Here is a 14194-nt window from a genome sequence, read left to right as displayed (position 1 = left end):
TTGACCAGAATGTCGTCCAGATAGGGAATCAGGGTGATTCCCCTGGTACGAAGAAGTGCCAGGAGAGGAGAGAGTACTTTTGTAAAGGCTCGGTGTGCCGTCGCCAGGCCAAAGGGAAGGGCGACGAACTGATAGTGGTGGAGCCCCACTGCAAAGCGGAGGAAACGCTGCTGTGCCGGGGCAATGGGGACGTGTAAGTACGCGTCCCGAATGTCTATAGAAGAGAGAAATTTACCTCGGTCCAGTGAAGCATTCACGGAGCGAAGGGATTCCATTCTTAATGCTAAACCCGGAGGAACCGGTTAAGCAACTTGAGGTCCAGAATCGGGCAAACTGACCCTTCTTTCTTGGGGACGACAAACAGGTTTGAATAAAACCCTGAGAATTGCTCCGTCTGAGGAACCAGGGAGATCACCCCCATGCGAGGAGGGATTGAATTGCCTGGAAAAAGGCGACAGCCAGACCTGGATCCCTGGGTGGTTGGGAGAGAAAGAAACGTGTGGAGGATGGGACGCAAACTCGATCTTGTAACCCGAGGATACGATTTCGAGCGCCCACACGTCTGAAATGTGGGCCCACCACACTTCCTCAAAAAGGAGTACGCGACCCCCCCACCCGAGAGGGTGGAGGCACGTCTTCATGCGGAGGACTGCATGCCGGGTCGAGAGACAGGCAGGCTGTGCCCGCGGGCGCCAGGCTGGTTGAGGACTGAAGAATGGCTTCTCCCGCTGGTGGAGGATCTGGGAGGGGCACCTGCTGCCAGGCATGCACCAGAAAAGTGGCAAAAGGACTGGGCCCGGGCACTTGTCTGCTAGGCGTGAAACGTGCGCCTGGACTTGCCCTGTGGGAGGTGGGTACTTTTACCGCCGCAGCCTCGGCGATAATTTAATCTAGCCGAGCCGCAAATAATTGGGAGTCGGCAAAAGGAAGGCTGGTAAGGGAACGGTTTGACGAAGAGTCCGCTGCCCAAACCTTAAGCCAGTGTTCGCGCCTCAAGGTTACTGCAAGAGCCGATGAGCGGGCAAGAAGTGCACCTGCATCCAAGGAAGCCTCACTGAGGTATTTCCCCCCCTGTGGTATCTGCAAAGCCAAGGACTGGAGCTCAGTTAGCAGGAGGTCCGCCGCCAAGTCTTGGTTTAACTGGAGTGCCCAATCAGAGACCGCCGTAGCCACCCAAGCAGAGGCGAAAATGGGCCGAAGTGCTAAGCCACTTGCCGCGAAAGAAGGGATTTCGCTCAAGACTCCATACAGCGACCCACGAAATCCTGAAGGGCTGCGCCATCGGCCACCGGAATGGCGAGGCATACTACCAGAGGGTCCACCTTGGGAGGAGAGGACCATTAAGCCACTCAATCCACCGGAAAGGGATAAAGCAGATCAAGCCCCTTGGACGTTGTAAAGCGACGATCTGGATGGTCCCACACCTCGGCAATGACAACCGAAAAGTCATCATGCAAGGGGAAGGCTTTAGGAGCTTGCCTGGAATGGAGAAAGACACTCCCTGGTGACTCGTGGAAGGGGACTCATCCTGCACCTAGAAGGTGACATGGACAGCAGAAACTAAGATGTCCACCATGGAAGCAACCTTGGAAAATTGTTCTGGATCCAAATCCGAATCACCAATCTCCCCATCGGACAGAACTGGGAGGGAGGATGCGTCCGAGCGTGACCCATGCTGAGGCATCAGAGGAGGAATGACGTCCTGCTCTGGGCCATTTGTGCGAAGGTCTGCCCCTAAGGCGCTCTCCAGAAGAGGGTGCGGACTGCACCAGTGGAGATTTATCAACCAATCCACCCATGAGAGTGACGGTGGATTGGAATATCTTAGAGAGGTCCTCCGAGATGGGGCACAGACCCAGTCTGGTTCCACCCGGTCAGGGCGGTCATGCAGCTGTGTGGGACACAGAACCTGCATGGGCCCACAGCATGCGGAGCAGACAGAGTCCGGCTGGTCACGAGGGAACTTAATTTTGCATTTTACACAAGCATTATAAGTGCGGATATTGGAATGCGGGGGTCACTAGTGGGTAGGACATGGATGTCACTACTGTTCTCAAGGCTGAAGCAGAGTCCACTCTGATCGCTGCGGTCCTGCTGGGTCCTCTGAGCCGCGGAGAAGCTTAGCCCTGTCCCCTTGCGTCACTGTGGGAGGCGCCCATTGCGGCCTACACTTCCCAGAAGCCGGAGGCCAAAATTTGTGGCACGCGGCCCGAAGCAGTGCTCGGAGGCGCCCGCTTGCGTATACAACCCGCGGGCCGGAGCGTAGACGTGAGGGAATCAGACATCGGTCTAGCTCACGTGGTAGACAGAGGGGCTAGGCGCTTCTGTTTCCCCCTACCTAAAAAGGGAAAAAGATAAAACAAAAAAGAAAAAAAAAAAAAAAATAACAAAAAGGAAGCCACCCTGTAAGAAGGGAGTTCTGCCTCCTATGACACTAAGCTAAAAACTGATATGCTCTCTCCAGACTGGAAGGGGTATAGCTAGAAGAGGAGGAGCTAACACTTTTCAGCCTAGTGTCGCCTCCTAGTGGAAGCAGCAGCTATACCCACAGTCCTGTGTCCCCAATGATACGAGCGAGAAACATGAGCGTCTCACAACATGGGACATGCAGATCTTTCCCTTATATCTTACCTCTGTGGAGGCTCCAATGCAAGGTTTGTCTCACAATCAGGTGTGAATAAGGTTTAAGGCTGGCTTTCCCTACAGCAGTCGTGATGCAATATCTGTGTGGGCCGCAGTGGTCCAGAGGATATGTCGTGATTGGGGTGCAGTTTGTGGCCGCTACATGGAAATCTATCCCGCTTACTTTACAGCAACATAAATATATGACAGCTTGAAGTTTTTATTGGTACTATTTTGGACCACATAATTTAACAGGTAACTAAACCTTTGAAAACATGATGGTGCAGAAGTACTGCTTAGAGCACTCTGAAACTTCAGCTTTGATCAGCCCTGCTCTGCTTATCAAACATGGAGTACAGATCCCATATGCTTTCTATGGATTTATGAAAGTAAAAGGGGCAAAGCGCTCTAAAAAGCACTTCTGCACCTTCATGTTTTTGATAAAGGTGTATACACAAAAACGTGCACTCATGGGCTGCACATGCTATAAAAAATAAAAAAAAATTAAATAAATAACACTTATACTCCCCTCACAGACCCCCTCCACTGCTGCTGGGTCCCTACTGTGCTCCACTTTCTGCTCCTGCCTCAACACAGCGGGAAATAGCTGTGCATGCCAGTCCGCTAATGACTGGCTGCAGTAATCACCCGCCTCAGCCAATGATCAATACAGCACAGTGGCAATCCAAGCCATTTCCTGCTGTGTCCAGACAGGAGCAGAAAGTGGAGCACATCAGAACCCTGATACAGTCAGAACAGCAGTGAGGCAAGGAGAAAATACATTCTGGGAATTTTTACAAAATGAGCAGCCCATGGGAGCCATTTTTTTGGCGTACAAATACCACTTTCATTTTTATCCTTTTTTAATGGGGGTGGGGGGAGCAATAAAAAAAAAAAAATCTAAAAATACACGTTTTTTAATGTGCAGAAAAAAAAAAATTTTTTTTTTTTTTTTAGCAAGAATAAAAATCTTGCTAAAAAGTGCCTTCATCTTACAGTCAGTAGTCAGGGTGGTCCAGCAGTGCCAGACCTCCCCGACTACTTACTTAATGGTCCGGCAGAGAGCACGTATAGAGATTGGCTGGATCAGTGAGAGTGGTGTGTGACTGCAAACTTCTCTCTTAGGGCCCTTTCACACTTGCGTTATAGTCTTCCGGCATAGAGTTCCGTCGTCGGGGCTCTATGCCGGAAGAATACTGATCAGGATTATCCTAATGCATTCTGAATGGACAGTCCGTCCTTCAGGATGCATCAGGATGTCTTCCGTTCCGGTACGGAACGTTTTTTGGCCGCAGCAAATAGCGCAGCATGCTGCGCTTTTTGCTCCGGCCAAAAATCCGGAACACTTGCCGCAAGGCCGGATCCGGAATGAATGCCCATTGAAAGGCATTCATCCGGATCCGGCCTTAAGCTAAACGTCGTTTCGGCGCATTGCCGGATGCGACGTTTAGCTTTTTCTCAATGGTTACCATGGCTGCCAGGACGCTAAAGTCCTGGCAGCCATGGTAAAGTGTAGTGGGGAGCGGGGAGCAGCATACTTACCGTCCGTGCGGCTCCCGGGGCGCTCCAGAGTGACGTCAGGGCGCCCCAAGCGCATGGATCACATGATCCATGCGCATGGGGCGCTCTGACGTCATTCTGGAGCGCCCCGGGAGCCGCACGGATGGTAAGTATACCGCTCCCCCGCTCCCCACTACTACTATGGCAACCAGGACTTTAATAGCGTCCAGGGTGCCATAGTAACACTGAAAGCATTTTGAAGACGGATCCGTCTTCAAATGCTTTCAGTACACTTGCGTTATTCCGGATCCGGCGTGTAAATCCGGCAAGTGGAGTACACGCCGGATCCGGACAACGCAAGTGTGAAAGAGGCCTTAGGCCTCTTTCACACTAGCGTTGCGGGAAAATGTGCGGGTGCGTTACAGGAACACCCGCGATTTTTCAGCGTGAGTGCAAAACATTTTAATGCGTTTTGCACTCGCGTGAAAAAAAAATAAAAAAATCGCGCTTGTTTAGTACCCAAACCCAAACTTATTCACAGAAGTTCGGGCTTGGGATCGGTGTTCTGTAGATTGTATTATTTTCCCTTATAACATGGCTATAAGGGAAAATAATAGCATTCTGAATACAGAATGCATAGTCTAATAGCGCTGGAGGAGTTAAAAAAAAAAATATATATATATATATATATATTTATTTATTTTATTTAACTCTTAGTCCACTTGTTCGCGTAGCCCGGCATCTCCTTCTGTCTCCTTTGCTGAACAGGACCTGGGGTGAGCATTCATTACATGAACAGGACCTGTGATGACGTCACTCCGGTCATCACATGGTCCGTCACATGATCTTTTACCATGGTGATGGAACATGTGATGGAACATGTGATGACCGGAGTGACGTCCTCACAGGTCCTGTTCATGTAATTAATGCTCACCCCAGGTCCTGTTCAGCAAAGGAGACAGAAGGAGATGCCGGGCTACGCGAACAAGTGGACTAAGGCGAGTTAAATAATTTTTTTTTTTATTTTTTTTAACCCCTCCAGCGCTATTTGACTATGCATTCTGTATTCAGAATGCTATTATTTTCCCTTATAACCATGTTATAAGGGTATAATAATAATGATGATCAGGGCTCCATCCCGATCGTCTCCTAGCAACAGTGCGTGAAAATCGCACTGCATCCGCACTTGCTTGCGATTTTCACGCAACCCCATTCACTTCTATGGGGCCTGCGTTGCGTGGATTATCGCACCGCAACGCACAAAATAGAGCATGCTGCGATTTTCACGCAACGCATAAGTGATGCGTGAAAATCACCGCTCATGTGAACAGCCCCATAGCATAGAAATGAATGGGTCGGTATTCAGTGCGGGTGGAATGCGTTCAACTCACGCATCGCATCCGCACGGAATACTCACCCGTGTGAAAGGGGCCTTACTGTCGGACACTGGTCTGTGTGATTAGGACAGACATGAAAGGAGGCATAGCAATCATGAGGAGGACTGTGACAAAGGTCGCTGAGCTGCAGGGAAGGAGATGAAAGCTCTAACTGCAGCTTAAGGACCTTTTTATGATTTCATGAATGGGAGGAGTCCGACCAAGAAACTATATAATTGTGTACAGAAATGTGATTTTCTTAATTAGATATAGAAGAGTGTGTGAGAGCTGTGTACGAAGCAAAGCTGTACACATGTATACGTATATATGTCAGCTGTGTATGCAGTGTGTGTGTAATTGTATAATGTGTGTGGGGCAGAGCCGTGCGTGTATCGTATACATATCTATACTGCAACTGACGGTGGCTTCGCTGACCCGAACTCACTGCATCATAGCTATGTGATGCAGTGAGATCCTATCTGACCGTGGGTCAGAAAATGGGAATGGTGTTTTTTCAAAACCAAATCAAAATTTTGGTATCATGACACCCCTAATATGTAGTGCTGGCTCATTACTGTGACCAGTCTCTCATTTTCTTCAAGTCTTTTTTTCAAATTATAATTATGTACATTTTCATTTTGGCGACTAAAAATTAAATTTGGCTCGTACATTTTTCAATTTAGGAGCCAATGGCTTCTGTTTATTTTTTAGTCTGGGGCACTGAGGAACAATAAAGGTAAAAGAAATACATTAAGAAATTACAGCGACCATCATAAATAATTTTAAAGGACATTGATGCAAACAAGAAAACCCATTTAAAGAGGACCGCAGCGGAGAGCGTCACAGCCAGGGAGAAAGAGTTTTCTTTCTTCCCTGGCCATGACGCTCTTCGCTGCAATTGAGCAGCTCACAGCCAGGGAGAAGGAGAAGCCCTGTGAGAAACACGCCCGTCCCACCTCCCTGTACAGATGGTATGGATTTATATACCAGGCGGGAAACCAATACGGGGAGCACAGCGGGGGAACGGAGCAGCCCTCAGTAAAAATTAAATAAATAATAAATGACATCTCATCAATATGCCCTACCCTGCCAGCTATTTTTATGGTAATGTCAGGACCAGTAAAAGGTCCTCTTCTAACAGCTGGCCTCATATTTTTCTGTTCCAGTCTAAGTTACTTTACAGCCATAAACATACCTATGTTCTAGAAACTGCTAGGGCTTCCAGAGTTTAAATCTCCACCAATAATTCTGTAAGGGCATATCACTAGGGTATGCCATTGCATTAATTGAGTATTTCCATCAATTAACATGTTGAAAAACTGGAGTAATCGGGAGAAAACCATAGAACAGGTCAATAAAAATATTTTTTTTAAAGGCAGAAAAATATATGTGAAAGTATGTGCATAAATCAGTCCATTTTTAAATAATGTATAATTTGCATAAACAAAAGTATAATGCCAATATTGATAATTGGAGTGGCTTACTAAAGGGTATATGGACATCTGGGTACGAGTGCACAGAACATAGGGGAACCCAAGGTATCGCTTATGTATTGTCCAAACTAATGGCTCTCTAGTAACCAAGTAGTTGCGTCAGAAATACTGATTTAAATAGTTCATGAGACTGCTGTATGAGAGTTCTTACTTACACACTGAATTGACAGTACTTCATCAGTGATATTGAGTCAACAGTATTGTGACCACGAGGGCCCAGTGTCACATTCATTCGCAAATTCTTTTACTATTTGTATTGCATAGGTTTTATAATCCCGACTGCGTATTTTTTAAGGTGTATTTCAGAGTGTACAGGGACTAATTGTCTTTAAAGAAGACCTTTCATGGGTCCAGACATTCTGAAATAAGTAGCGGGATATGTAAGGCATAGAGCAGGGATCTAAGAGCTCTTACTTTTTTTTTTCCTGTTCGCCCGTGTTGAATTCTCCCGCCTGGTATGCTAATGAATACCATCGGTACAGGGAGGATGCCCTGTTTCTCAATGGGCGTCTCCTCCTCCCTGGCTGTAGCGCTGTCCAATCACAGCGGAGAGAGTCACAGCCAGGGAGAAAGAAAAGACAAAACAAAAAAAGCTTGCCTTCTCCCTGGCTGTGATGCTCTCCACTGTGATTGGACTGCGCTACAGCCAGGGAGGAGGAGACGCCCATTGAGAAACCCTGGTGTCTGCTCCTCCCTGTGCCAATGCTATTCATTAGCATACCAGACAGGCACAGCAGACGAACGGACCCGGCGCCCAGAAAAAATAAAATAAAATAGCAAGCGCTCTTAGATCTCTGCACTATGCCCTACATAACCTGCTTGTTATTTCATAATGTCTGGACCCATGAAAGGTCCTCTTTAATAAATTGCATTATTTTAATAGCCACTATATGATTCCACTTGATTACTAGAGAGGCTGTGGTTTCGACAATACATAAAAAAAAAAAGGGTATTAAGCATAGGTAAAAACCAGTGAAAGGGACAGACATTTGTTCCTTTGAGGGGTTACGTTTGTTATCTATATTTGCATAGTACAAACTAAAAGTGTCCATATACTTCCACTGCTAAAAGAAGGAAAAAAAATAAAAAAAAATAAAAAGTATCCTTTCAGCCTCCAGACAAACCTAGGTCAGAAAACCGCAAAAAATAAAAATAAAAAATGATTTTGACAATGGCAGCCTACAGATGATGGGTGCTGCTTTATGGCATCCATCATAGGTCTCCGTTAAACTGAACCCTCAGGAAGCTCCAGTGACATCACTCTTCATACATGGGCATTATGATGGAGCTTCTTCTAGGCGGAGTTCCCAGTACTAGAGCGCAGAGCTGCCTGGAGAGAGAAAGGCCACAATCTACTGCCCTGACACCTGAAGATGTTTTTATGGACCGTCTCTACACACCCACCTCCAGTCCTGCTCAATCGAAGGTCCCACTCTCTCTGGGCCAGATGAATCTCCAGTCCAGGAACCTGTGAGTGCCCCGATATCAGAGGCTGCAGATGTGGGACAGGTGAGGTCAGGAATGCAGACAAGACACAATGTACACATATGAAACAAAGACAGCACTCCACAGTGTGTTACTTATGAAACCCGCCATTCCCTGGCCAAACAGTAGCCAGGGTTTGATCAGGAAAGCGTTAAAAATGCAGGCCTCATAGGTAGTAAACTATGGAGTGCTGTCTTCCAGGTATGTGTGTAGTTTGTCCCGTCTGCATTCCTGACCTTGTCCCTCACATCCCTCATCTGCAGCCTCTGTAACGTGTACCAGTGTTGTATGGGAGGCGTTGCATAGAACATGTATTGCACTGTAAGCAGACACCGTGGGATACGTGGTAGCTTTCCGGTGAGGGTACGTGGGAGCTGTCGCAAGATATACCTCTGACATGCAGTTCCAAACGTGATGTGAACAGCCCCTAATAAATCCTGTTGTGGTGTGGAGGACCGCTGTATCCGATTTCTACATTCTAGGCAACTCCATTATTTCCTGGACTAACCTCTACAAATAAGGCCCATAATGACAAGAACTACAAATCTTGACTCACCTGCTGTAAGAAGGGATGGGATGGCCGCACAACGGATGAGATCCTCAAGTGGAAAACACTGGCGAGCGACAAGAATTGCAACAAATGTCGCAAGCGAATCATGGAAAGACAAATCACTGACCTACAATCATTGGAAAGGAGACATTGAAAGGAAATTTTGAACTCTTGCGTTGTATAGGAACGTAATTTAAAATGATGGCTATCACTTAATTTTGTTCACTTTAAACCCCCTTGAAGACTAGGCCTATCTTCAATTTTGCATTTTAAATTTTTACCCCTTACATTCCAATTGCCATAACTTTTGCAGAGCATTTTTAAATGCTGCTATTTAATTTACCATGTCTTGTAAAAATGGTTTCTAGGGGTAAAATAGAAAAAAAAAAAATTCCACCACGGTTTTTGGGGATTTGACATGACAGCGTTCACGGTGTGCTAAAAATGAGTTGAAATCCTTAATTCTGCAGAAAAAAAGTACAATGAGCAACAATGGGATCACTTTTAACCTCTTAGTACAGTATACGATACAACAAGCTTCCTAATTCATACTCCTAAACCACAGGTAGTTCACCTTCATATTTCTTTTACTGAGTATTGCCAAACTGCTAAATGTCCAATAAACGTATACACCATGAAGGACACTGAAAGGCACATCACTCCATCCTCCTCCTCTACATGCGACGTTCCAGGAAACACACCGCCTTACTCAGGCATCATGTGGAGGGGAGGAGGATGGAGTGATGTGCCTTTCAGCGTCCCTAATGGTGTATAAGTTTATTTAACATTTTGCAATTTGGCAATACTCAATAAAAAGAAACATGAAGGTGAACCTCCCTGCTTTTCGGGAGTATGATTTAAGAAGCTCATTCTATCGTATGCTATACCAAGAGGTTAAAAGTGATCCCATGTTTGCCTATTGAACTTTTTCTGTGGTTCCGGTGGGAGTGGTAAAGCTACCTATGCAGAGTAGCATAGGTACCATGGCAGCCAGGACGCTACTGAAGCCCTGACTGCCATGGTAATCTCCATGCTGCTGTGTGCACTATGCACAGGCCAGCAGGGAGAACGCAAAGTCTTATTCACCCTGATTGTAGCCCCAGCAGTAAGCGCTCTATCAGAAGCTGCCACTGCACCACCAATGAGGAGGGGAGCGGGGACCCTGTGGCAACTGCCACCAATGATTAATACTGGGGTTGGGGGCACACTGCGCCACCAATGAAGATAACTCTGTCATTAATTCATATACAGGAGGTGGGTGCTGGCTGCAGAATCGCATAGTCGCACCCGACCTCTATGAGTGGTATATGCGATCCGTGGCGGTTAACCCCTCAGGTGTGGCACCTGAGGGGTTAACTACCACAGATCGCAGCTACTTGTCAGAGGGTGGGTGCGGCTATGCGATTCTGCAGCCAGCTCCCACCTCCGGTTGAATTTGAATGAGTTAGTTAACATCATTGGTGGCGCAGTGGCCACAGCCCCTCTCCTCCTCTTGTCCTCTCTCTGGCAGCAGCGGCAGCACAGGAGGGAGGGAGACACTGCTTCCTTCTCCCCTGTGTGGCTGAGGGAACATGGATCGCGCTGAGAGCAGCGTGATCTTTGATCCTAATTAGTTATCGGCATATCGGCAAAATAGATGCCAATACCAATAACTTTCAAAATCCTGAATAACGGCCCTACTTTTGATCACTGTAATAAAAAAATTGGGGGGTGACAAGGTGACATTTTTTTTCTGTTACGGAGTTCACCCCACAGAAATTTTTGAATATCTGAATAGTTCAGACATTGGATGCAGCAATACCTAATAGGTTTATTTTTTTATTGTTTATATATTTTTAGATGTAAAATTAGGAAAGGGGGGCGATTTAATCTTTTAATGTTTTAGTACTTTTTTGCTAACTTTTTATTTAATAACTATTAGCTAGAACCTGGGATCCTTTTCACCCTAACAGAGATTCTATTAGAGTGAATGGGATTTTGAAACACTCCCTGCTGAGCTGTGCCTCGTGCATAGTTCAGCAGGGGAGCTTACCATGGCAGCCCTGAAAAGCTTCAAAAGCATCTAGGCTGCCATGGTAATACGATTTCCTTGGAGAGGCTCCGATCGGAAGGCACCATCCCTCTGTCTGACTCCACAGATGCCGCGATCGGTGTTGAATGCGGCATTTGAGGGGTTAATTGACTATGTTCAGCACGATCGCCATTCCCAGTCATCGTGGTTGGGTGCCTACTGTATACAGTGCATACAGTGGAGCGGACTCACCGCAGCAGCCCACTATACAACTGCAGGTGCATAATGCCATACATGTACAGCATAATGTTTTAAGCGGTTAATTCCTGCTCATTTTGGGCTTTGAGAGCGCAATGGGCGGTTCTACTAAGTGACTGATAACCTTCCCTGTATGACTGTGCACAGAGACATCTGTCCATTCACTGACAGGACTGCCCACACGACTCCTAAGCCCAGAGCAGAATTAATATTAATAAATTACAAGATAATTACGCTTTTCCCACAAAGCTACATATCAGTCCTTTTAGACCCCCCCCCCCATAATCTGCAGCATAAAACAGCATACAAGCCACTATCCGACTATGAAAATACACAGATATAGAAATGCATTTCTGTAGGACTTACATCTACATTACACAGCAAGTCATTGAAGCCACAGGTACCATTATTCGAAGAGCAGCACAGAGCTTTCAGGACCCCCAGCCACTCAGAGCTCAGATCTTTGCAGGATCCAGTCAACTCAGCACACAGAATAGCAATGTCATTTATTCTGCATAAGAAAAACATAAAATAATTGGTTCATCTCAGTTGGGTTAATATGATTTTAATTGAGTCCCTATTGTCAAAATCCACAAATATATGCCAGAATATCTTTACCCGTCAGTGTCATGGTCTCCTGCACACACATGTACAAGTGCATTGCACACAAAGCTGTAGCGATTGGTAGGAGAATCTCTCAGTAGCTTTCCCAGCATGCCAAAGTTATAATTATGTTCTGTTGGATTAGAGATGGTATCCAGCATAAACTCCTGTTCCCACAACATGTTTGAGTCTGATGGATCCACTATACAGTATATAGTGTTCTTTACTTTGGAGCAGAAATCACTATATTCAAAAGAAAAAAAAAAAAAAAAAAATTTAATTGTAGTCACAAAAGGTTAAAAACAGTGTACCGCATATACAGACAAAAGCATAAATGGCAAGTTGTAAAATAAAAATAAGGCACAGAGCAGAGAAGCAGACACGTAGATCAGGACAACTATATTCTTAAAGTATAACAGTGTTTTTTTTTTTTTTTTTTGGGGAGTATTGGATTGTGGTGATTAATATCACCTTGGTGGCCCTATTTCAACTTTTCACTGTGTATTCAATTACCTCTTAATTCCACCGTTTTGTTCCCTGTACTGCCTATTTTTACCTGTCGCTAGGCATGGTCCATCTATGTGTTGAAGGACGGAAGACGCAGAAGCACGCTACGTGCAAGGTCAGATTACTGACAGCCAGGGACTGTAAGTAAATGATTAGAGCACTTCTCCCTGTCCCTGCGCTTGGCAGATGCTCCCTCACTCAGCAGAGATGGAGAATGTAGAGTTGAAGCAGCGCAGAGCAGGGAAGGGAGATCTGCCATCTGCTCAGTGTATAAATGAAAGCAACATGTGGTAAGAGGACCCCTTTGTGCTGCAGGAGATTAACTCTTTAGGGGGAGGGCTCTTGTTACTGACACTTTTGGGGGGCTATTGTTACTGGCTAGTAAGAGCAGGCGGGATTAGCCTCAGGGTGAGGGCAGTGGCGGCCATCTTAACTGAATAGTGAAATTGCAGTTTTATGCAGACTGGTTGCTAAGGGCTGAATCTTATTAAATATGGGGTAAGTCAGTCTAATAGTAACTGATTCTGGAGATTCATGTTATTAGTAACTACATATATGAAAATTGAAGTTAGGGTATAAATATGACAGTTATCCTTTAAGGTATTGGCCAGAAAGTGAAGATGCAGTGCTCAGCTGCAGCAGCCAACGGGCACACCATTTTACTGCAAAATTGCGCTGGCATTGACTGCCAAGCTGACACTGCTTTGACATGTGCATCCAGCCACTATATAGCCCAGTGTTTCCCAACCAGTGTGCCTCCAGCTGGAGGCACACTGGTTGGGAAACAGTGATCTAGCCGTGCCCTTAGAAGTGTCTTAAAGACTAATTTTCAATCTTTAAACCAATTCACCTGTGATAATAAATAAAGTCTGAAAACAGTGAAGAAAACAAAAAATAAATAAAAATCTTACTAATCTTAAAACCATTTCAGTTTAAGTGAATGAGGCAGAGTATGTCCTAGGTAGACATCCAACAGTTATCATATGTGTATGACCAGATTAACCAGGTCAAGACCAGGCCATTTATCCTCCTTCATGACTTCAAAAGCCACAACTTTTCTTTATAGTTGAGTTATGTAAATATTTTGTGTGTCCTTTTTTTCAGCGATAAACAAGCCTTTTAGTATTTTTAGATTTTTTTATATCCGGTAAAATCTCTAGGGGGTCATTTATTAAACAGAGATATGCTCAAAACTTTTCCCCACTCATGCCAGGTCTAAAAAAGTGGATGTGACATGGGTAAGGATAGGGATATGCTGGCAGGCCTGTCTCATTTACCATGTTCTATGCCTGTTTTAGGCATGGAAAATGGTCTAAATGTAAGACAGCTAGGGCCTAATTAAGACCGGCATTTAAAATGTCGGTCTTAATAAATGTGCCCCTTAATGTTTATGACCCCATAAGGTCATATAGACCTTTGGGGAGCCTCTAGCACAATACAAATTTGATTTATTTGTTCTGTAACTGGTTCTGCCATACTAGCCCCAGATACATGGGGAATGCAGCCTCCTGACATGCTGGTCTGGGTGTGCCAAGACTGAGCAGCTCATGCAGATACCTGGCAATTACATAATCACTGACTGAAGCAGGAAGAGGCATGGAGGTGACACTAAGGTCCCTTTCACACGAGCAAGTTTTCTGCACGGGTGCAATGCGTGACGTGAACGCATAGCACCGCCCTGAATCCTGACGCATTCATTTCAATGGGTCTGTTTTTTTCACGCATCAGTTTTGCGTTGCGTGAAAAACGCAGCATGTTCTATATTCTGCATTTTTTTCACTCAGACCTG

General features: G+C 45.6%; 1 protein-coding gene across 2 annotated transcripts in view; it reads right to left on the bottom strand.

The window, feature by feature from the left end:
- MED12 (mediator complex subunit 12) overlaps nt 1-14194 on the bottom strand; it is a 99724-nt gene that overhangs the window by 37904 nt on the left and 47626 nt on the right. For both annotated transcript variants that reach the window (XM_044305789.1, XM_044305788.1), the window contains exons 21-23: nt 11914-12141; nt 11662-11806; nt 9033-9153 (exon numbers count right to left, since the gene is read on the bottom strand). In XM_044305789.1, the coding sequence (XP_044161724.1) occupies nt 9033-9153; nt 11662-11806; nt 11914-12141 (494 nt within the window). The remainder of the gene's footprint in view (nt 1-9032; nt 9154-11661; nt 11807-11913; nt 12142-14194) is intronic.

Source organism: Bufo gargarizans, chromosome 9 (genome assembly GCF_014858855.1).
Source record: "Bufo gargarizans isolate SCDJY-AF-19 chromosome 9, ASM1485885v1, whole genome shotgun sequence".
NCBI classification, from domain to species: domain Eukaryota; kingdom Metazoa; phylum Chordata; class Amphibia; order Anura; family Bufonidae; genus Bufo; species Bufo gargarizans.
The sequence above is the reverse complement of the archived record's forward strand: the minus strand, read 5'-3'. Positions and strand labels throughout refer to the sequence as shown.